The 25,457-nt window shown below is 35.6% G+C and overlaps 2 protein-coding genes across 4 annotated transcripts in view; both read left to right on the top strand.

Moving 5' to 3' along the window:
- The window catches only part of OXR1 (oxidation resistance 1), a 452,988-nt gene that overhangs the window by 334,064 nt on the left and 93,467 nt on the right, over positions 1-25,457 (top strand). The window contains exon 1 of one of the 3 annotated variants that reach the window (XM_033126009.1): positions 1,701-1,734. The exons of the other annotated variants lie outside the window; for them this stretch is intronic. Within the exon in view, the coding sequence (XP_032981900.1) occupies positions 1,716-1,734 (19 nt within the window). The 5' untranslated portion in view covers positions 1,701-1,715. Of the gene's footprint in view, positions 1-1,700; positions 1,735-25,457 lie in introns of those variants that run through there. 3 annotated transcript variants of the gene reach the window in all.
- On the top strand, positions 7,911-8,605 carry LOC117033749 (proteasome subunit alpha type-2-like). Its single transcript, XM_033126012.1, is given in 2 exon segments — positions 7,911-8,421; positions 8,424-8,605. Coding segments are annotated over 2 exon segments (693 nt in total).

Genomic DNA, 25,457 nt, shown 5'->3' on the forward strand with positions numbered 1-25,457 from the left:
TAGCTAAAGCAGCAAAACTTTGGGAAAAGCAACATCACCCAGGGTGGTTGTGTACATAACATGAAAATATTAGTTAAAATATCACTTTGTAAATGATAAAGCATTACACATATAGAAGGGACTCTTATCATTAGCATTACTTTAATGTAGTAGAATGGTATCTGGGACTGGAAAAAGCCAGTCGTGTCATTAAGGAAAGGAATGGAAATTAATAGCTATTAAACACCTAATTATAGCAGAGTGCCGGGAACTTAACTAGAAGGTCTACTAGGCTGTGTCATTTATTTAATAGCATTCAGAGGGAATACTGCTGAATTCTTAAAGGAGCCAAATAAAGAGTTTATAGTGAATACAAATGTAGCTCCACAGAGAAGATTAGATATCATACATTTTCATTTGATAATGGATCATATTGCCAATTTACAGCATTTCCCTCTAGAAATATGTTGGTTTGGTCAGGTGTTTTACTAGTCAATGAGTAACTTATTATGGAGTTGTCAGAACTTGGCAAAAGTGATAAATTCTGTGTTACATACAAAATATTATTACTGTTACACAGAGTGTCGTTGTTATTAACTGTTGATCATGTGAACTCTATTTTCTTTATAACCAATGTCCGTTCGTGTAGTACAATGTACTAACTTTGCACAGTTTTCAATGACTTGTACTATTTTTTTAACTTGCCCCTGAAGCCCACCTGTTTTGGCACCCAGTGGACCTTGGACTTGCCATGATCTTTAACAAGTTGCCATTTTCTTTACCAGATGATTGGAAGCCCTGCCTCCTCAGTAAAAGACAGTGTTATAACATGTGTACATCTCAATGAGCTGCCCTTAAAGGAGTTCATAAAAATATGATGAGGGGGAGAACAAAAAGGAAACATCCACCAAAATCTTCTCCAGGACTCTGAAGCTTAAGGACATGAACAGGGCGTTAGATAGACCCAGGCTAGAGGCGACGCCATTTGCTTTCAGAGGGCTAACACGGGATGTGGACTAAGAGCAGGGCCAAGTAGGGAGGACAGAGTTATCTTGCTCTTACAGTCCTTCCATTATGAAGTGTTTAACATTATAAATCTCCTTGGCCTCATAGGAGGAAAAAACAGGAAGAAATAAGTATAATGCAAACCAGTGTATACTGTATCATGGTGATGCCGTTGGAGGTTCTAGGGGGCGGGGGAGGGAATCAAACTTATGTTTGGACGGTGAGCTAACAGCATTGAAATATCTGTAAAGGTACAAAACACCAACTAGGTACAAAATATCCAGCCTTATCAAATCGAGTGCCTGTCAGTGCTATTAGAACTACGTCACAGAGGTTTGTTAAAGGCGGCCATGCCATTGATGTACTTTACGATAAGAAATGGTACAGAGTTAGATATTGAGTTCTGTTCTCTTACTGCATGGTAAACTTTATAGGGTCAACTTAGTAACACATTATTAGAGCATGCTGGCACTGTTTCCAAAATGTTCAGTGAGCCAAGAGCAAGTCTAAAGAGTCATAAGGCAGATACAGTGGGTTTCCCGTGGGCAGAAATAGAAACCTTAGAGGCTCACTCACTGCCACCAGGGGTCAGGGCCTGGCGGGAGGACAGGACACTCTACCAGAAAGGAAGTGTTGTATTACTTGGGGAAGCACAGGAACCCAAATCCCCGTCTTCTCTTCCCGAGAGCAGCATATTGCTGTCTCAGTAGTTGGAAAGGAAGACCTCAGAAATGTTCTGCTCACGGAAAGGTATGTATCAATGCTCTCAGCTTTAAACAAGTTATTTTGCAAAGTCAGATAAGCCTGACTTTATGTTTTATTTTCAAAATCCAGATGAGCTATATGGATCTGTGATTGAGAGGGAGTAAAATGTTGAAATACGAATCTAGATATAGGATGTAAAAAGACTTTCTGTGCATGTATATTATTTGTCTATGATAATATACAAATAGGTGTGGCTGCTGTGATTCTATAGAAAGGCACTCCCCAAAACAGATTCAGACATATAGAGAGATTTTGAGTCTCTTTTCATGTCCAGTGGCCACTTATCACAAGCCGGTAGTGACTTTTTTTCATTCATTCGCAGGAAATCATTTTTCAGTAGGATTTCCATATTGAATTATCTTGCCCTTAACTGAAAAATTGTGTACAACTAGTGTATTGATAGTGATTAAGTCACATGCTCATGCTTTTATCACCATTGTGCCTGGGTTTCAAAGGCTGGTAATACATTTCATTAGGCTCTCCTAACCACCCTCTTTAAAGTTTACTTAAATGCCTTTGTTTTCCATTAGCATTTTATTCCTTTAAGTTCTCCAGGCTCCAGAGAAATGAGGAGAGAAATAGATAGGAGGTTTCTTACTTTTTTTCTTTAAGTCTGGTCAAACAAGTCAAAATAACATTATTATTGATGGATCAATCTGTACTTTTAAAATGGGAGGAATAAAGATATAAAAAGATCCGAGGCATGTAAGTAACCTCTTTGATTTTTAATGGCATGCAGCAGATGGAATTCATTATTGACTTTTAAAAATGAAATTGCTCTACATTATTATTTATTTATAGTTTTGCCTTTCAAAAGAAGTAATTACCATTACTAGGTCAGTTTTTCCTCAATCACAAGCAATTATGTGACAATATCAGAATGTGTAATACGGTTTATCACTTAGTCATGAAGTTTAATGATATTGCAGGGTATCATCCCTTTCAAATTAGTAATAAATTTATGAGCATAATGCACAGCTAAAAGGTTGAGTATCTTTTCTTTTTATTTGGGTAATTTCAAAAGCAATTATTTCACATTATAGAGCAATTTCTTTATGAAATTCTCATTGCAGAAACAGAAATGTTTTAAATTTTGTACTGATGATCATAACATATGAAAAATGTTTAAGTAAAATATTTAGACAATTGTTTTCAGCCCAAACCACTTTTTAATTTTTATCACAAAATCTAGAACTTTTAAGTCATCAAGGAGGTTGATAACCTATCATAACAAAGTTTAATTTCCAAGTAATGACCGATATTTAATCAATTACAAGTAGTTCAAATTTGAGAGGTATTAAAATTGTCTAGTTTTCAATTTTCATGTTTTCAACTATACTCAGGAATGGAAACATCTTGAGTATTAGACATAAAATTACAGATGTTCCAAAAATGTATGAAGCGCCTTTTGCAAAGCTGATGTTTTAAACTATCATTTCATGTACAGAAGAGCAATTATATTTTATATGATCAAGAGATGTGGTGTAGATTAGATTCAGACCACTCTTAAATTTCAGTGATGCTGCTGGTTAAATTAGATACCTCCTTCCACTTTTACTAATTCTCCTCCAAGCCATCCCCCGTCCCCCTGCTGTTTCTTCCTGTTGTCTCCTCTTCTCTTCCCTCCTATATACCTTATACCCTTAAACCCAGACATCTTTCGCACAAGTGGATCTGTTTTCTTCAACAGTGGTCATCTTTGTGAAACTGAAGGATAGCAATTAATATTTCATATGTAGCACTTAAACTTCCTTACCTAGATTAAGCATTTTGCTTCTTTGTAGAGATCCATAGGCACTTAATAAATGCTTATTGATTGTCTAGTAAGGTTGGATTATGACTGATTTTGAGAATTTTCCTACCCTTTGCAGTTACCACTACTATATTTCTTTAATTCTAACATGCACCTCTTTTCACCTTTTAACTTTTTTAAAGTCTGAAAGTATCTTATGATCAATGGCATTTCATTAATTGGCAAAGTTTTCTGTTTTCTCTCTTGGCAGTGTGTCTTATAATCAATGCTATCTTAGGTTTGATGACACATGGCAGTAAAAAAAAATAGATAAATCTATTACTTGTATAATATGCTAAAGGCTGTGCATTTAACATTCAAACTTTGTAAGAGTATTTTTTTTGTTTTGTTTTGTGGCTTGTTCACAGCCAATTTTGGTCTCTCCTCACTACCTTCCTCCACCCTGATTCCTTTGCACTGTGGTTCTACCTGTCCTTGCTTGGACCATCTGTCTTGACTGAACACTTCTGGAAAATACTCACTGAATTTTATTAGTAATTTAATTACCAATATTTAACTGTAATAAAATGGAAGAATACAGGTCTTTAAAACTAAAGACCTAGGTTCATATAATGAGTCTGCTCTTACGTGTAGCTTGTGATTCAATAATTATTCTCAGAGCTTCAAATTATACATCTAAAGAATAAAAATAACATGAATAACTCCTTTATCATAGGACTGTTAGTTAGGAGAATTTATAAAAAATAATATTGAACCAGTAAAAATATTGAATATGAAATATATATGAAAGCATTTTGTAAACCACAGAATCCTGTTCAATTATGAATTCTAAGCCAACATTAAACAAAACATTATTAGACAGGCTTGTTATGTGTGAGTGGAAAGTTGGGGAAAGGAAAAAAGGAGAAATACTAGAATTTATCCCAAACTAAATGAATAAGTTCTGCATTTTAATTATCATTGGAAATGCTGTGACCTATTACCTCACTGTCTGAATTATGAAGAGAACTGTGAAATCTCTCTTCAGAGAATATTCTACTGTAAGAGTCCTAGCTATTTTGAATCCCAGTACTGAATACATACCAGTCTCTGAGAGCTTGTATCCTTTATTCAATTAGCAGAACCACAGCCACAGCAGCTCCGTGGCATTAAAAATAAAAGAGGTCACTTAGATTCATTCCTTTCCTACCTTTGTTCCTTCCATTTAAGAGAAAGATCAATCTGTAAATTACAGTAAAGCTTTGGCTTTAGAAAAATAACATGCATGTTTAACAGTAGATTTTGGAATTATTATATGACAAAGAGTTTTTGTCTAAATCCTCACTTTCAGCGGAAAAACATGGTGTGTGTGTGTGGGGGGGCAGTAATTGTGTTTTTTCTGTGTTCCTTTTAGTTGCTTGGTCTGGTTGCAGCAACCAAACCTTATTGTCTACTTGGTGACAATAAGTGTTATTTATTTATCAGGCCCTGTTATACGTAAAGACTTAAACTGAAATAGCATTTGCGCATGAACATACATTGTCATAGAGAATTACCTGCCACAGAAAGAGTTACAGGTATAAGCAAATGCCCACTAGAAAAAAGTGCTGTAAGTTATAATAGTAATTATGTAAAGGCCCCACTCTCTGGTCTCAGATATCCATGAAGGAGAAATGATACAAAATTAACGGAATCAAATGGAATCAGTCACATAGTTATTTCCATAGCCAGTGTCCTTTTGCTGCCATAAGGGAGATTTCTAATATTTTCAGCTTAAAATTTCATCTTAACAATTCGCCAATTAAAAATGAATTCCGTAAAAGAACATAGGTACCACTGCATAGAAACCAAAAGTACTTAAAAAACAAAACTGGTTATGGCATTTGTAGGTATTTGAGCATTCTCTAATACTTATCTTTTGTTGTATTGTCTTTCACAGTTTCAAGAACGTAAAATAATAGTAACGAATAAATGTCGTTGCTCTTTCTTCAAAACACAGAGTACTTCAGTGGTACTTAACGTAGTACTGTCGAATGTAAATCCCATTGCATAGTAAGTGTAAAACACACACATTGTTTTTTTAAAAGTAAAATGTTTTGTATGACTGTTGTTTTCAGGATAGGGATACTTTCAAGAGGCAGGAGGAAAGAAAAGGAAGAGGTGCTGTATAAAGGCATGTGCAGGTGAAAAGGGGAATGGAAGAAGGAATTTTGGTCATTACTTGAAAATCATATTTCTCTCCTATACTCTGTCTGCCAGTGGAGAGTTTTTTCAATATCTCATTTCAGTCACTGTATTTCCAAAGACCAAAAGTTGTAACTCTAACATGAACTATTTTCCCATTTAATAATATATCAGGGTTTAAAATTTTTTCCCATTTTAGTTTATTAGTAGTGATAGCAAACACCTTCATATAACTGACTTGGTAGAAAGTACTATACGAAGTGCTTTACATATATTAATTCACGAACATTTTAACACATTTTAGCATAAAATTAATCATACATGAAGCTATATTAGCATTTCAGTTCATGGAAACACCATTCTAATTGTTCAGGCTAAGAACATTGGTGTAATTCTGGATTCCATTTTTACCCTCTCCCATTCTGTACCTCATCAGCCCAGAAATCCTATTGTCCCTAGTCTTAAAATAAATCCAGAATCTGCCCAGTTCTTGATGGCCTGCACTGCTTCCTTCTAGGTCCAAACTCTGTTGTCTTTCAACTGCATTGTGGTAATGGCCTCCTAACTGGTTTTCTTGCCTCTGCTCTTGTTTTCCCTCACCGACTCCCAACCTGTCAGCTTTCAGTAAGACAGGTGGAGGAATATAATTAAAACATGAATCGTGTTGGGTCACACTGTGCCCAAACCCCTTCAAGGGCTCCCCTCTCTCTCAGAGTATAAGCCAAGCTGAAGTCCTCATCATGGGGCACAGTACCCTACCTGATCAACACACACACGCACACACACATATACACACCCCTTATGTCTTACATTTCCTCTTGTTCACTCCACTCCAACTACACGGACCTTATTGCTGTCCCCTGAACCTACCAGACATGCTTCTTTCTCAAGGCTTTCGCAATTACTGTTCTCTCTGCCTTGGTGGTTCCTCCCATAGAGATTGACACGGCCAGCTCCCTCACTTTCTCAGTCATTATTCAGAAGTTGTCTTTTCAGTGTGACCTTCTCTAGACACTCTATTTAAAACTTCAAATTTCCCCCGCCCCTTAATAATTCATATACCTCTTTTCTGCCTTTTTGTTTCTCCTTAGCATTTATCACTAACAAATATGTGTCTGTTTATATTCATGTTGTTAACTGTAATCAAAACTCTATGAAGAAGAAATTTATGTTTTTTTTTTTTTTGTTTTTTGTTTTTTTTTTTTTGTAGTCTATCCTTCATACCAAGAGCAGAGCCTGGTACATAATATGTCCTCAGTAAATATTTGTTGAATATACCTCAGATCAACCTTATTCATTAGGTACAGTTATTACCTACATTTTACAAACGAGAAAGTTAAGACATAGAAAGATTAAACAAACTAAGGAAGTGTCAGAGCCAGGATTGAAACCCAAGATCAAACAAGCTAAGGAAGTGTCAGAGCCAGGATTGAAACCCAAGACCCTGGCTCCAGAGTCTGTGTTCAAACCAATCTACAGCCCTTTTTTAAGTGACCGAGTAAATTAACTGGAAAAATAGAAATATGTATATACATATATAATCATGTAATTATTATATAATAATAATTATATTATTATTGTATATACATATATTGTGTATACATATGTATATATGTATATGTATACACAATATGTGTGTGTATATATATATTCCTCTAATTTCTGTGATTCTCTTCAATATAGTTTCCTTCCGGTTAAATGGGAAATTGAGAATTGTCTGGCTTTAGACAGCACAATCAGACACAGCAAAGACTCTTTCCTTCCTCACTCTTTGACTTATTTTTTTCTAAAACAGAAGATATGAGTTCAAAGACAAATAGTAATAAAATGAAATATGGGCAATGGTTAAAAAAAGTTAACACTACAGAAATATATCAAATGAAAACATTTACTGAATGACTATTATGTCCTGTAATAAGTAAGCACTGGGACTGCGTATTTGGCAATACCAGTGAGAGACACAGACAGTTGGAATTCTGTATTTCATTATGTGTTGCAGTGGAGTTATGTATAATTCTAAATTGGGAAATTAGAAGAAGAAACCCCAGATAGAGATCTGCTGACAGCTGAAAGCAGCAGCTGAAAGCAGGGCCTTGGAGAATGAGTTTTGGGGCAGGTATGTAAATAGTGAGTGGAAAAGGATTCAATGTCTCAAGTGTGAAGAAACACTTTTTGAAAGAGGAGGTTAGGGAATGCCAATAATAAATATAACATATTAAAATTTTACTTTATACTCTGGGCAAAAATGGCGGAGCACAGTTACAGCTTTTCGCTGACTACGTTCAGCCCGTCTGGTAAACTTGTCCAGATTGAATATGCTTTGGCTGCTGTAGCTGCAGGAGCCCATTCAGTGGGAATTAAAGCTTCAAAAAGTGTGGTGTTAGCAACAGAGAAGAAACAGAAATCCATTCTGTATGATGAGCAAAGTGTACACAAAGTGGAACCAATTACCTTTGTATATAGTGGCATGGGCCCCGATTCCAGAGTGCTTGTGCACAGAGCTCGAAAACTGGCTCAGCAATACTACCTTGTTTACCAAGAACCCGTTCCCACAGATCAACTGGTACAGAGAGTAGCTTCTGTGATGCAAGAATATACCCAGTCAGATGGTGTTCATCCATTTGGAGTTTCTTTACTAATTTGTGGTTGGAATGAGGGACACCCATATTTACTTCAGTCAGATCCATCTGGAGCAAGTTACTTTGCCTGGAAAGCCACAGCAATGAGAAAGAACCATGTAAATGGGAAAACTTTCTTGATGAAAGATACAACGAAGATCTAGAACTTGAAGATGCCATTCATACAGCCATATTCACCCTGAAGGAAAGCTTCGAAGCGCAAATGACAGAAGATAACATAGAAGTTGGAATCTGCAATGAAGCAGGATTTAGGAGGCTAACTCCAGCTGAAGTTAAGAATTACTTGGCTGCCATCGCATAATAATGAAGAGACTGGAAAATCTGGAATTTCAGATAATATGTATACCAAAACATGTTTATGAAAACAGATATATGAAAAAATGCTTAACTTCACTAGCTATTAGGAAAATTCAAAAGAAACCCACAATGAGAAACCACCTTACATGTGTTAGAGTAGCTATTATCAACCAGACAAGAAATCACAAATGTTGGAGAGGTGTGAAGAAAAACGAACCCTCATACATTGTTGGTGGGAATGTAAATTAGTGCAGCCACTGTGGAAAACAGTATGGAGGTTCCTCAAAAAATGAGCAATAGAGCTACCATATGACCCAGCAATCCCTCTTCTAAGCAACTACCCCCAATTTTTGAAAACATTTATTCATAAAGGTGTATGTACCCCTATGTCCTTTGCAGCATTATTTCCAATGGCCAAAACATGTAAACAACCCAAGTGTCTGTTGACCAATGATTGGACAAAAAAGATGTGGTATGTATATATAATGGACTACTACTCAGCCATGATAAAGGTGAAAGTGCCATTTGCGACAACATAGATGGATCTTGAGAGTATCATGCAAAGTGAAATAAGTCAGACAAAAAAGGACAAAAACCATATGACTTCACTCATATGTGTGATATAAAACAAAACAAATAAACAAGAAAATCCAACTATATTCTGGTTACTAGAAGGGAAGGGAAGGGGAAGGAGGGTGAGGGAAGAATGAAGAGTATAAAGGGGGTCAAATATATGAAGTGAGATCAAAGAATACGGTGAATGTTGAAATAAAAAATAAATTATTACAGTAAAAGACACATTGCCATTAATCCCCCTAAAATACTACCCTCCTGCTTCAAACATACTTATCCCATCCTTCGTGCCACTTTCTAAAGCAGTTCTGGAAGTCCTCTTTCGTGTCTTTGTGCTGTCGTGGCTGCCTCGATGTCCTGAATCAATTCAAAACGTTTATCTTTCGTGGTCATTTTGAATTTGGGGAAGAGCCAGAAATCACATGGTGCCAGATCCAGGGAATAAGGTAGATGAGGACACACTGTAATATTTTTATTTGACAGAAATTGCCATAACAAAAGCAATATGTGACACGAGCGTTGTCATGATGGAGGATTTATGGCATATTTTAAAACACACCTTTTCTCAACCTTCTCTCAACACCTTCTCTCACACCTGACTCACTGAACACACTGTTACTAAGATTCGATGCACTGCTTCCTGTATTGAAGATCCCTGCCTTTCTGTTGGATGGCACTTGACAGCATAGTTTTTGATCACAACAGAAAGGCTCCATGTCACACATCACTTCTGATACAGCAATTTCTGTCAACTGAAAACATTACGGTGTGTCCTCATCCACCTTATTCAGCAGATCTGGCAATGTGCAACTTCTGGCTCTTCCCCAAAGTCAAAATGATTCAGGACATGGAGGCAGCCATGACAGCGCAACTAAAGACACTCACGAAAGAGGACTTCTAAAACTGCTTCAGAAAGTGGCAAGAATAGGAGGGAGTATTTGAAGGGGATTAATGCCAATATGTCTGCTGCTATAATATACTTTTTCTTATTTAAGCATTCACTGTATTGTTTGATCACACCTTGTATGATGACAGAAGGAAACTAAACTTTGGGTGGTGAGCACACAATGGAATACACAGATGATATATTATACAATTATGCACCTGAAATTTTTATAATGTTATTAGCCAATGTTACCCCAATAAATTTAATTAAAAATAATTCATGGTGGCAGAAAGTTAATATATCAAATGCCATTAAAGGTTTAAAACAACGAAACCAAAACTAATACATTTTAAACAATAAAATTTGCTTTAGATGATGAGACTAAATGAGTGAAAGTGTTTTAAAATAAACATTTCATATGCTATGGGATAGAAATTATAGGCAAATCAATTATCTGAAGGATGTGTAAATATGTACTGAATTTATTTTTTTAAAGGATATGTCATTGCCTATCCAAATGCATCATATGGAAGATTGTCAATTTAATGTCTCCCAGGATACCTCAATTTATTTTTTCATAGGCTTCAGGTTGCATGGTACTGACAAACAACCAAAACAAAAGAAATTCTATTTTTCAAACTGTTTTTTTTTTTTTTTTTTTTTTTTTTTTTGCTAACATATTAGGCCAACTCAACACTTAATGGCAAAGCAAAAAAAGAAAAGGCCATCTATCCCTAGTCTGTTATGTTTTTTTCATCCTCACATGTGTTTCCTTACCTACTTCATTCCGTTTGGAAAATCAAGTTTCCAGCTGATCATTTCTCTGACTTGACAAAGTCACTATAAACTTCCTGACTGTCATCCAAAGTGTTGGCAGTCCAATCTAGATTAGTGACAGACTGCTTAGTCACTCCTTTGTAAGGAGGACACTGTGCCCTTACATGGTGGCAATTCCATCCATAAACAAGTCTAAAAAGAATAAGATATTTAGATAATAAATGGTAAGAAGGAAGCAATAGAGTAATGTGATCACATGACACTGGAGTGAGGTGGGTGGGCCTCGGTGCAATTAGCTTGGATAATGATGGGGCATCTTTGAGAAGGTATGGTAGAGATAAAACCCAAGTGATGAGAAGCCATACAAGGATCCAGAATAGCAAACCAGGCAGGGAGATAGTAAGTGTCAAGGTCAGGAGGTAAAAATGAATTTGGTTTGTTCACGGAACAGAAAGAATACCAGTATGACTGGACAGAGTGGTAATAGTACAAGATGAGGTCTCAGCATTAGCTAGTGACTTGATGTACACTTACAGTTAACATTCGTTTATACCTATGAGCACTGGAATTGTTATTCTTCTTTATATCTCAATTGTAAATCTACTACTATTTCTAATAGAGAATAATTTGAATGTGCTCTGCACTGTATAATTTACAAAATCTTTAACATACATTTTCATTTTATTTAAAGTTCCATAAAATCCCTATTAGGTAAGAACTAACATTTCCATTTTACAGATAAGAAAATTTTGGTGTATAAATGTTACATAACTTGCTTAAAGAGGCCTACAAAGCACCCACCCCCGACACACACACACACACACACACACACACGCACACACGTTCTGATTTCCCATGCTTTATCAAAATTGTCAAAAAGTCAAAACTATCTTTTAGCCTGGGTTTGAAATGAACTTATGCATTCAGTGTAACTAAGGACTTACCATTGCTCAAAAAAGGAAAACAGAGTTGCTACAATCAATAAAAGAAAAGGTCACCTCGGTTTGCTCTCACAGCACGTGAGTGTAGACCAAGGGTCTATACACTGTTCTGCCACATCAATACTGACTAGATGGCTAGTTTGTGCATCATATAATGTTCCCTGTCAGATCTGTTTGAAATAATTCACTCTGGAACATGAACTTGAGGAGGAAGGACAGGTTAGTCCAGTGACAGATGCTAACTAACAACTTGAACCAGGGCAACTAGGTCTCCTAGCCTGAACTACCTAAGTCACCAAGGTATTTCCACACTATACAATAATACTGTTTCCCTAACATGGAAATGATGTCACATGTGGCACTTAAAAATTCAAAACATTGAACCATATTCTTCTATTTCTCATGTGCCTATTTTATCTTAAAATTGATTATTTATAACAGTTTATTATTGGAATTTGAGTCACATATAGTGCATACCTTTTTCTCTTCTATATGCTTAAAATTTGCTCTTTTAATTTCATATCTTTTCAAATACTAATCTATCTATAACTTTCAGGAAAAAAAAATTCTTTTCTATCAAGAAGTACTATGTTGCTCATTTCCAGGTTTTATGTGTGTGTGTGTGTGTGTGTGTGTGTGTGTGTGTGTTAGCATAAATTCTTACAAAGAAAAAAAGGAAATAATCGTTAAAATTGAGAAAACAATCTGTTCATATTCGAAATATTTCAGGGTTGAAGTCAGCAAGCCCACTTATAGAGGCAAGTAAGGTTTACGCAGTTAACCAGATAATCTTCCTTTTTTCCTTTTGAAAATTAGACTATTATGAATAGCCATGATATTTACTGTCTTGGCCTATTAACTAAGAAAACACTTTTTACCTTTTGTACATGATAAAATTAAGGTCTTTTTGGAAATCATTAAAGAAAACTTTGTCTTTCCTTTTTCTTGCTTACTGTTTTTATATTTTGAGTTGTATTTCTATAAATGTCATTCTCTGTTCAACATGCCATCTTGGCTGAAGTTTGGTGGCTTTTCCTTTTAATTCAGTCCATTTTCATATTTTTAAAATCAATTTACTTATTTTTGCTTTGGTCTTATGGTTTCTTAACACCTTCTCTGTCTGGATGATTAAATTTTGGTTATAATTTGTTTTTTACTTTAAAAGTATCTGATTTTCTTAGTATTTAAAAATCTCTTCCACATTTATTAAACTTGAGATAAGTTTTTAATTTAAAAATGTCTTTTTTCCTGCACTTTTTCTTCCAAGTATCAAAGCTGATTTCCTGATTTAACATTGTAGATCCTGTAAAAGTCAAAAAACAACCACCACCACCAAGTCTCAAACTTGAGGAAAATATCTCGTGGTTATTACTCACTAGCGTTGTGATACTTTTCTCAGTTTCAGACACATTAAATAAATTTAATACTTCATAATTTCAAAAATTCTTCAGGACATTTATCTTCTACTTTTCATCACATAAATATTTAAACCATTTTCTTCAACATCTATGACAGTTAACGTACTGTAGAGGCATCATGATTTTAATGTGCTCAATAACATTTTTAAAGGGCTAACAAACATTTTTTCTTTCATCATTTTAAAATTGCAAATCCCCCAAAATATAAAGCGCTTACACCCCTTTTCTTCTCTGTCTTGACTCTTTTCTCCCTTTTCTCTTCTGTCTGCAACATCTATCTGAAAGTACATGTACATGTTATGCAAACAACTGAAATCAAGGCAACTCTGATAAAGCATGTCTTGTTAAGCAAAATTGGATCAGAGCACAGGCAGAAAGGGAAGAATTCAGGAGAGAAAAGGTGCTATTTCAATTGAAAACTTTGCTTCTCGTAGATTTCTCAAAGTATATATATACACATGCTGTAACAAAAGCAAGTCCTTCCAAATTATCTAGCTTCTGGTATTTTGAGAGAAGAGTAGCCTTCAATATGTTTTAAAATTCCCTTGCATTCCTTTTAAACTATGCATGGTGCTATTGAGAATATCTAGCAAAAATAATGGAAAAGAACTACTGTTTTATAGTGGAAACATTAATGCTGGAATAATGAAAATTGCCTTTTTGAATTAGAAAAAGATGAAATACTAGGTGTGTAGAAGTAAATCAGTGGTAAAATGAGATATTTTATATTTGTGTTTTATATCAACTCTACTATTATGTATGAATTACTACTCTTGAATTAATGTAGTAGATTAATGATGATGACATCATCAACATGGGAAGATGACCAAAAAAAAAAAAAAAAAAAAGTCAAACTAGCCAAATACTTTTAGAGCATCTGTTTTCTACTTCTCCCCTGCAGCCAGGAAGCAATCACTGATAGACATTTAATTCTTCCAGTTCCAGCAGGGCGCTTACTTTCTGCCTTTTCAGAGATGATTAAAATCTCTTGCGACTTAATAACAAAACCAAACTGCAAAGAGCACCAAAGCTGGTGCAATTTGTAGCTGAAAGCATTAGCATTTGCCGTGATGAGACATATGAAGACGTGGAGGCTGGAGGCACAGGGCATCTGCCTGCCATCCCTTCTGAAGATCTGTAGTACTGCAGTTAAGATTTCCCATACTACTACTGCTCAGAGTGATTTACTACAAGAGATTCCTAACTGGACTCCTAACCCTCCTTCTTTCTTCTTGCCCTTCCAACCCATTATCCACACTTAATGATCTTCCCAAAACATAGAACTCATTGGTTTGCCCTCTTAAAAATCCTTAAAGATTTTTCCGTGTCTGCTATATATATATCCCAAGCTTTTTATGGGGCACACAGTCTTTCATGGTTTGGAACCTATCTTCCTAGCATCTCCTGTGCTCTTCACATAGACCTGATCTTAGGAATGGCTGTCCATTGGATTATTGCAAGAGTTCAAAGAGAAAACGTATATAGAGTACTTAATAATAACTAGCAGTTACTGAACGCTTACCATCTTACCAGGTGCCAAGGACTGAGGTAGGTGATTATGTGTGCTCTCTGGTTTAATCTTCATTCAACCTGTAAGGTGTAGGTACTTTTATAATCTCCATTCTCTAAATAAGAAACAGATTTTGAGAGGTCAGGCAATTTGCCCAAGGTCATACCTATAGACAGAAACAGAGTTGTAATTTTATCTATCTAACTCCAAAACTGATGCTTTTATAGATTTTACTTCTGCCTGGCATATTGCCTGGTGTACAATTCAGTTTGATTAAATATTCATTTTTAAAGCCCATTACTATAAAACGTACAATATGTGTAAAATGATCTTTTCTTCTTGCTTCCCTTGGCCACCAAGGTTAAGTGATAAACCACTTCTTTGACTCTTTCTAGATGCCCCAGTCTCCTCTATGCCGTCCTCTTTCATCTTCACACTCACCATACTGTAGTGTAATAATTTATTTAAATATCTAATACCTCTGATCCGTTCCCAGTTCCTGGGGTGCAGGCACCATATCTTTATTGTTTGGGTATCCTCAGAGCTGCACAGCATGTGCAGCATTCAGCAACTGTTGAACGAATGAAGGAGTGAAGCAAGCTCTGAAGAGAATTTTGAAATATATGGGGCTTTCCCCTTTCTCAAAAATGAGGAATTCCTCCTTCCATTTACTGTGTAATTGCACTAACCCGCCAAATGACTCTCCACCAGATCATTATGAAAGAGCATAATCAAACTTAACAGAAGTAGGAGGGGGTGAAGAGAAGACAAAATCACCCTCTTTTCCTTCCTTCCTTCCCCTTTTCCCTCTGTAAAATTGAGGGATTTTTTTTTTTTCTCTACCAAACGTTTCTCAAACAAAGTTGAAGGAGCAAAGATAACATTTAGAAATAGTGAAATTAAAGTTAAATTCTCTTTAAAAAATACTAATTATGCCTCATGCTAAGTTGTCTAAGACTCAAATCTTGGACTTTTTTATGTACACACCCCCTCCCCGATCCTTTTTACATTTCCAAAAACAGTTATACCAACATTCACAGCATTAGTGAATTAGGAGACACTCCTAAATTCTAACATGTGAAAACTTAAAGGAGATCAACTAATAGGCTTGTGGTCACTGAATGAGTCAGTGCCAAATACCAGAAATAGAACTTAAATCTTCTGACTGCCAGTCCAGGGTCCTTTTCGTCTAACTACTGCCATGTCCCCTGAAGAATTTGGTAAAAATAGAGGATGGTACATTTGGCAAAGTAAATCATGGTCATTGCCAGTGCTCATATTCTATTTTTCCTTGTGTAATAGAATAACAATTTTACACTCAGATGCATATGTTCTATTAGTTAATATGTAATATTATGTCAAAAAGACCAATACAGAAATAATTTTAGAATTTATATTATCCCCCCAAATATAGAAAGAGCACATATATCAGCACAAAAGCATTTCTTAAATTATAAAATAAATCAAATAAATATTCATTGACCATCGTTATTATGTATGAAGAAGAGGGCACACATTATTTTTAATAAACTGCTTTTTCTTTTTTCAACTTGTGTGGCAGGATCCCCCATTCTCCGGTGACATTCAACAACTAAAAGGTATAAAGCAGATTTTTTACCGTTTGAAAATACTAATGCTGTGAAACAAAACAACAGTCAATGTGGTCTAAATACAGTGTGATATATCTGTAAATTACAGTCCCATGTCTTAAGTGAGTGAAACCCTGTCTATGAATTTGTAGGTGAGCCTTAAAAAATCTCACCCATTTGACCTCCTTCATCCTCTTTGTGTAGGGAAACAGTGGCTTGGCCTTCTCTGCAGTGATAAAAGTCAGCTAATACCTACCTGGCTTTAGGTCTCTGCACTGCTGTCTGTTAGGTGTGCAGCAGGAGACAAGTCAGTGAACCTCCCTTACCTCTTGTTTCTTCATCAGAACTCTCGTTCCCCATAAGGTTGTTGCAAAGATTAATCACGTGTAAACAAGGACTTAAACCATAGAATCCTGGAACTGAACAGGACCTTCCCCAGGGGAATCCACCTCGCCATTTTTCAGCTGAGAAAACTGAGGCACAAGTATGGTAAACGCTGTGTGCAAGACCATTAAGCCAGCGAGTCACACATCTGAGGCTAGAAGCCAAGTCTTCTGCTTGAGTGTGCTTTGTTTTATTTTTAAAAAATGTTTTCCCTTGACAGGCACAACAGAACTGATAAGCACATGGAAGGAACATAAAGACTATGATAGAATGATCTGAAAGAGGAAGTAGACTTTTTACACCAAGTAACATGACAGCAGATGAGAAAAGAGGAAGGTACGAGGAAGGATATTTACTAGAGGGCTTAATAGCATGCCAAACATACACTAAAATGTGACAAACTTCTAATTACCTGATTTGTATCTACTAAGGGTATTTTTAAAATGTATAGAATTATCAAAAACATTTCTTGCCTTCTGTTTCTAGCATTCTTCGAATTCCAGGACTTATCACTCTTAACAGTGAGAGCCAGATCCCTGCTTTGTGCTGTGTTCCCACCTGTGCTGGGTGGGGGTGGAGAGGGCAGTGAGAACTTTTAAGGGGCTGAGTTCGAGAGCAGTAGCTGTTTACATTAGACGAGGAGTACCAGTGAAACCCCTCGCTCAGTGCTTTCCAGTCTTAGAGGTGCAAATGGATGTACAGGTCCCTCTTATCAAATGTAAATACTCTCTTAAAATGAGATTTACATCCCCATAAATTACTAAAATGACCGTAATTCTACATTTCTCCTCTCGTCACTTCAGTGTTGATTGGTGGTAGAGAGATAGAAGAGAGTGTACCTGAGAGCTTAAAGCCCTTAGGGAAAGACAGGCCTAGATAGGACTCCATAGTACGTGCCAAAGGGTACTGAGTGCCAGGAGACAAAAGAAGCTCCTTAAACAAGAACAACAACAACAACAAAAGATTAGTGAGAAATGCCAAAAACAGTCTTTGGTTATTTATTTATTTATTTATTTACTTACTTACTTATTTATTTATGCATGCATGCTTAGGGCTATTGAAGTAACTAATGAAAATCCAAGATGTGGGAGCATTTGAGATCTTACTCCCTGGCATATGTCCTCAATTTGGCTCAAATAAACTCTTATAAAAATCCAATAAAATAAAATAAAATCCAAGATGTGACACTACCCTTGTTTTCATGCTTGGACTAGATGTTGAGTGCTATATCTCATGGGTGCTAGGAATAAGAACAAGTCAAATTTATAGTGTAGGAATTAGCAGACACCATAATCTGAAACAGACTGGAAAGATGACAGAGCTGGAAACCGAGAACCTAAATTCAAGTCCCAACTCTAAGGGTGAAGAATTGCATTGGCCTGGGAGTAAAAACCCTCTTGATTACAGTCACCTAAACACATAAAGCTTTATTTTTCTCTTGTTGCGAGAAGTCCAGAAGTAGGCAATCACTGGTACAGCTTCAGGGTGTCAAGCCTGGGTTCTCTTTAAAATTTTCTTAGCCTTTTCCTTGTGGGTCTAAGAGGGCTACTGGAACTGTTTCCATCATATCCATCTTCCATCTGGAGGAAGTATAGGCAGGAAAGAGTACCTGTATCAGTGAGGCAAAAACTTTCCCAGAAACCTTTAACAGACTTCAGCTCATGTCTCAGTGTCCAGAACTGTGTCACCCAGCTACCTAGAAAAAGAAAGTGAAAAGTTAGTGTGTTTTTTTTCTTTTTTTCCTAAATACATTGTAATTACAAATAGAATCAGGAAGGAGGAAGAGAAGAATGGATGTTAGGTACTTAGCAGTCTCTTCCTACAATCACAAACTGACTGTTGCTCTGCCTGTATCACATTTTCTTATCTTTAATATGGTGATCATGAATATCTCCTGGTCCCCCCTCACTCCCACTATTGATTAGGGGAATATAAATGAGGGTTTTAGTGAATTGAAAAGCTAAAGGTGGTATATAAACATAAAGTAGTTAATTTTATTAAAAGGGTAATAGAAAGGAAAAGGTCGTATTTATTAGAAGAAGGAGACTAATGCATACCTTTCCACTTCTTTGGTCATCAGTGAGAATAAAATAAGCATAAATTACCTAAAAGTCCATGTTGGGCATTTAAGAACTATACCAGTAGGTAATACAAACTTAGCCTTAGAATATACCAACTACAAATCACCTTTACAATCCTCAACTGTATGAACTCTTGCCATTTGACCAGTCATCGGGCAGCCCAGGTATGGTCTCAGAGCATCTGAAAATTGGGTCAGATTTGTCTGTTATAGCACAAGACAGTGAAAATACTTCTTTTTGAAAATCTCTAATGTGTATAGCTAGTTAGGAAAAAAATTTTTTTCAAACCAAGATGTAGGAGTAGGGGAATAAATTTTGAAAGTAAACCAAATGGTGTAACACTGATCTTTTTTTTTTTTTTTTTGTATTCAAGATTACAAGAACTTCTGACTTTTCTAGTGAAAAAAAAACATTTATCCTTTGTGAGGCGGACAGTGTTCTATGTTGAAATGTATTTTCCAATAGATTACTGTGTTAAAGTATTTTCTTTCAAGACTGTTTTTGTGCAATCAAAATTAGAATTAAAGTTAAAAAATCAGAGATCAGGTAGCTAATATCTCGAAGGTATCCATATAATGACCTTCTCTTATAGATCCAGATGCAGAAAGAGCCAAATAATCTATCAATTAAAGGTATCAGGAACAGCGGAACTCTCTAGCAATACTACTAACTGATTCAAACAGCCCGTGTCTTAAGAGCTAGGTAGACATACAATTAGTAAGGTACTGATTTCGTTCAAAGATTTGAGATCACTACCCAGAGGTGTTGCTCTATTTTTAGTCTACTGGACTGTTTTCCATCATTCAGTAGCTATCATATGACCATGGGACACAGCCAATAGGGGTAGAGAGCAATAGGCCTCTGGCGTGTACATGGATCACCACTGCACCAATATTCAGTAAACACACAGGACAGTTAAATTGAAATTACTGGAAATAATCTGTAGCATTATACTAAAGAAAAGGTTATGCTGGTTCCCTTTGGAGGATTCTGGCCGTTTGCTGTATGAAGAGGGGGCTGATCACATGTACAAAGCCTGGGACAATACAAGGGGTCAACAGAGCAAAGAAGATGCTTCCCGATCAAGGGAAATGGCTGTCAGGCATGGAAGTCATTGGAGGAGGAGAAAATACTGATTAAATATCTCCAATACTTGTACAATAATGACAGATAGGAAAGATGCATGTGTGAGTGGTAAGAGATGAGGGGTAGAAAAGAGAACTGGGAGACTGTGGAAGTGTTTGAAGTTTTCGAGACTAGAGTCTACACATACACAATTACAACCTGAAGTTTTCTAAAATCTCAACTATTATGTAGTGATTCTTAATAACATTACATGAGGATGTTTACCAACTGGTTTGCATTCTTATGGATGGAATATGAAATTAAGAGGGCAAATTGTTTTCAGAAATATCCCCCCTTGAATTGTTTATGCATTTCATTTTACATTTTGCTATTAGTCTTTTTTGGTCACCCCTACACAAAAATCTATCAAAATATCTTTGTGGTTTTAATTTTTAAGTAGTTATAAATTGAATTGTAAAAGGTAGAATATTTTATTAATGTGAGTCTAGATTGAGAGCACTTAGTGAACACATAATATGTTTTCATTGTGTTCTGTTAATATTTATTCATTCAACAAATAATTTTTGTTGTGTGCGACATCTATTGAGTGCCAGTACTGAGCTAAGCGCTGTCATAAAAGATCATAATCAGTCTACTATTAGGAAAGATTTGATTCTAATAAGAACATATAAGTAAGTATTCAATGATTTTTCAACACACATTTACTTGGGAACATATTACTCATACACAATGATCTAATCGCCAACTGAAAAATCCCTTCAGTAAAGCTTTCGTCGTCTGTTTTGAGGAAATTGCTATGTCTAATATTTATTATAACACTTTATGTACTTCTATACCCCTCATCAGGGTACAGTGCAAAAAATATGTGCTAAATAGCTGCAATTTGGAAACGGAAATAAAATCAGAGGTACTGGGAATATTTTAGTTCATAGCCTAGACAAAAAGAAGATAATCTGTACTCACTGAGAAAATATTATTGATATGTTCCCTACATCTAAATATGGATTGCGAAGGCAGGTTCCCTAGGAGATTTAGATCCTGCAAATATTAAGAATGAAGAAAGATATAACATGATCCTATTAGATGCACCCTTCAGATCTTAAAAAGTTGGGGAGAAAAACAATGTTCTTTATGCTTAATGTTCTTTATGCTTAATACAGATACTACTGTCCAGTGGAATCACAGAAGAGCATACCTCGCTTTGCAGTCTCATCCATTTTTGGAGTGGCTGATTACCTAATACATTTTCTGTGCCTTTTATCTTTATATGGATGAACTTTAGAAAACTGCTATGATTTACAATCTGAATATGTTTATAAAATGCTACTTTGTTTCTGGGTAGTCTTATTCCACCTAATTTCTTTTTTATGTTTGGCTTTTAATCGGTCATTTCAAACTAAATGCAATCAAATGTCTGGAAATACTAAAATTATGGTAATATCACTACTCTCTGTTACCATATGGCTGTCTTGCAAATAACTCTTCAAAAGTAATTGACTTTCAAAATATTCCCTTCAATTATTTTGCTTTGGTCCTAGTACTCTGCCAATTCTACCTTCTTATCTTACTCTCCATCTCATTAAACTAAGAGAATACATGTTTGAAACAAATATATTTATAGTCTCATAGGAAAGACATCTGAGAAAATCAAGCTCAAAAGAGGAAGCAAAAAGAGCTAAGTGTAAAACATGTTGGGCTCATTGCCTAATACATTTTTGGCCCCATTCATCTGGGCCAGCACTTGCTTGTTATGAAAGATGAGTCTAAGTTACTCTGTGCTGATGGAATTTATTACAAGGAAAGGAATAATTTACAAGTTATGGCTCCACCTTATAATTTCAGACTTCATGTCCATATAAATCATGTGCTATGTTCATATATTCAGTCATGAAAAATTCAAAATGTGCTGTGCTGTTTTGGATTGTCGTAGGCTTCCTTGCCTAGATTCTTAGGTTTCCCAACATATCAAGTTTAATTTGAGGATTCTTGCCAAACTTCAGAAGCCCATTTAAAACAGATAAGAAAATATTAAAGTGTCCCATCAGCTCAACTTCATTAATCTCTTGAAGATTTACTGACTAAATCCCAGTCTTCATAGCAAAACATGTCTTTATGACTGATAACACAAAAAATGCGGTATCATTTATATAGGATTTACATGAATGAATGACAAGCTCCTTAGTTTGTGATACCACTAAGATGGTTGATTTGGAACCATTTCATATCATGCAATTTTATTACCTAAATTTCTGTAATGAATTATCAAGAACTAATAGTCCTTGAAAGACTTACTTGGATGAGTTGACATAAGATTAAAAAACAGTTTTATTTGTACATTTTATAAACCATGATAATCTGAAAGATAAATTAAAACATGAAAAGGAAATCCTCCAAAAATTCATAATATGCTCTCTTATAGGGTCCAGTCTAGATCTGTGGTCTATACTGTACAAAAGAAGAGGAAAGCTATAGCTGACTTATAAGAGAGCCTAAAATGAACAAAGAGCTGAAAAGTTAGTTTTAGGACTTAAAGGAAAAGTCCCAGAAACTGAGATATTTTAACTTAGAGAAAAAAGATTACAAAATTAATAGCAATACTAGCTTGCATTTATTTTTATTTTTTAATTAATAAATTTATTTATTTATTTATTTATTTATTTATTTATTTATGTATTTATTTATTTTGAGGAGAGCAAGGAAGTTTATTCAGCAAGACAGACACCAGCATGGAATTTGCCAGGGCAGACAACTGCCACTTGCATTTATTGAACACTTGCCATGTACCATTCTTCAGTTACTTTATTAGATATTATTATTATTATCATTACACCCATTTTACAGATGAGAAAACTGAGGTTTGGGGGACATTAACTTGTCCGAAGTCATATAAATAATAAGTGATGGAGGTAAAGTTGAATCATAGAAATCTGACTTTAAAGCCAGCTCTTTAACATTACAGTCTCCGTAAAGCAAATGATAGTCATACAGATTGAATAGTTATCTGAATCACAGAATGGGTCCATAAGATATTCTTACCAAAAAAAGTGAGAATCTATTCAATCTATTCAATCTATTCAAGTTTTTAGAGCTAACATTTACAGAAAGTAAGGGTGATAGAAGGAAAACAAGTTAAGTAATATCTCACAGAAACAAACATGGAAATCCATACCATGGAACACAGCCCAGGATCACTGACCTATTTCTTCTGCAAGAAGCCGATTGTATGCGAAAAACAAACAAATAAGCAAAAAAACAGCGGGGCCTTTGCTAGGATCTGACTGCTACAGGTGTAGTCCACTTTGAGTCCAGCAACGTTGGCACCATCTGGGAGATCGTTAGACATGAATATCTCAGGTCCTCCCCGAGACCCTACTGAATCTTAAGATCCCTACGTGATTTATTTGCACACTGGAGTTGGAAAATCACTGGTCTAGATGCCTCGAGACTTACCCAATTGTAATATGGAGATCTTGTTTGGATCATGATTCAACAAGCCAACTGCAAAAAGGCATTTCTACCTATTAGGGAGACTGGGCACGGACTCGGTCTTGGATTATACAAAGGAATGAGTACTAATTTCATTAGGTGTGCTAATGGCACCCACTGGTTAATGATGGATGTCCAAATCTTTTAAAATTTAGACGTGTATACTGAAGCACGTAGGGGTAAAATAATACGTCTGGAATTTGCTTTAAAATGTTTTGGCAAAGGAAATAGCAATAAGTGATATACATATAGCAAAATATTGAAAATTGTTGAATCTGTAGGAGGGGTTATTTTGTTCTTTTCTCTACTTTTGAATATGTTAGAATTTTTCATATATTTTAAGAGACCAACAGAAATGGGCTTATACCCTAGAAATTTTAGAAATAACTAAAAGAAAGGAGTTTCTGATAGTTAAAAAAAAGAAGTTAATTATTTAACAGGATGCCAGAGAATCTTTCCTCAAAGAGTTTTAAAAATAGGACAAATTCATTGGTTTAGGGGCAATTTTAGATATAGTTCTCATAAAAGCCAGAGGACTTAAACAATCTGTCCAGCTCCCTTTCTCAGAAATGATTCTGTGGTAGATGTTACAATTTGTGAATGCTTGGGGCCATTGATCTTAGATTTAATGGCTTAATTGTGTTTTAAAAAAAGAAAAAGAGTTGATGCTAAGTCTCTTCTCACCCCATATTACCCCTTCTCATGGCGTTCTTCACCGGTGGTTCACTCTAATGGCAGACTGACGGAATGCTGAGGAACCTACTCATGAGATCAAGCATTTAATAGAGAGTCCTGTGCTAATCTCATTCAGTTGAGAGTCTATGCTCGTAAGTGCAGACTAAGGCCTTTTGATGTTATGTGATCAATAGGAACCCCTTAAAGCTGGCATGTATTTGTCATATAGAAAGGTATTCCTTTCAACATCATATAAACCCTTAATGTACTTACTCATGGCAACGCATATCAATTTTTGTTTTGGGAAAAGGAAGCAAAGGAGATTCCACAAACTATTAAAAAGAAAAACCAAGCACTTTTGTAGCTTATTAAGTGCAGTGTATGTGGTAATATGTTTTATATTTTCTGGTTCCTTCCTATAGAAGCCTCAGAATGGTTCTCCAAGACTAACTAATAAACTCAGCCAGAAGTAGACATTATACTGTTTACACATGAACAACCGATGCCTGACTGGTTCAGTCAGTGCCTTGTGTTTACAGAGTGAGTCAGTGGACAAGCAAGAATATGCTTCCAAAAACCTTCCCATTTTAACCACAAGTAGTTTTTCCCGTATGGTACCATATTTCGGTCTATTGGTTTGGAGTTTATGGAATAGTCCAGAGCGTCTAAGTTTTTCCTTTAGACAAATAAGTATTAGGAGAAATAAATGAGTAAGAGGATAGTGGATGGAATTTTGCTTCTGACTCTGAATCAGACAGTTGCTGACACTCAGGTTCTGCTCTTGCTTGTACTTCTCTAATTTAAGGTTATGCCGCTAAGAGGCTCCTTATTTATAAGACCCTGCATTGTTAGGTATGTGTGAATTTTCCATTTTGTAGACACCCAAGTTGTTTTCTCTCCCTCTTCCTAGGAGTTGCCCAGTCATTTAGTCTCTCTTTGCCCTCCACAGGAACAGCCTCTGCATAAAATTCTCTGTTTCATTACCCCTCAGTCAGTACAAACAAAACCTGGTAGTTAGTCAAATCGTGATCTTTTGGCATTCCACAAACATATTCCACACATCCCTCCACCAGCTTGTTTTGCTGCAGCACAATATTATAATCTTTAAGTAGAAACTGTAATTAGAATAATTTGCTGTTTGCTACTGTTAAAATTATTTAAAAATATAACAACATTGCAAAACATCTAAAATGCCTTTATCACTGTAGATGGATTTGAGAAGCATGATGAAAAGTTTCATGGTCCAAAGAATTCATAAATTCTTCTTCCTCTTATTATTTTAAAAGAATATCATTGTATGGATAGAAAGACCTCTAATGTGTGTGTGTGTGTGTGTACCCAAATGGGTTCTCTCAGAGAAATAAGACAATAAGATGGTACTGTTTAAGTATAACTTCCTCCCCCCAAAAAGGTAAAATCAAGACATATATAAATATGAATGCATTCAATA

The sequence above is a fragment of the Rhinolophus ferrumequinum genome, chromosome 14 (assembly GCF_004115265.2).
Source record: "Rhinolophus ferrumequinum isolate MPI-CBG mRhiFer1 chromosome 14, mRhiFer1_v1.p, whole genome shotgun sequence".
Lineage (NCBI taxonomy): Eukaryota > Metazoa > Chordata > Mammalia > Chiroptera > Rhinolophidae > Rhinolophus > Rhinolophus ferrumequinum.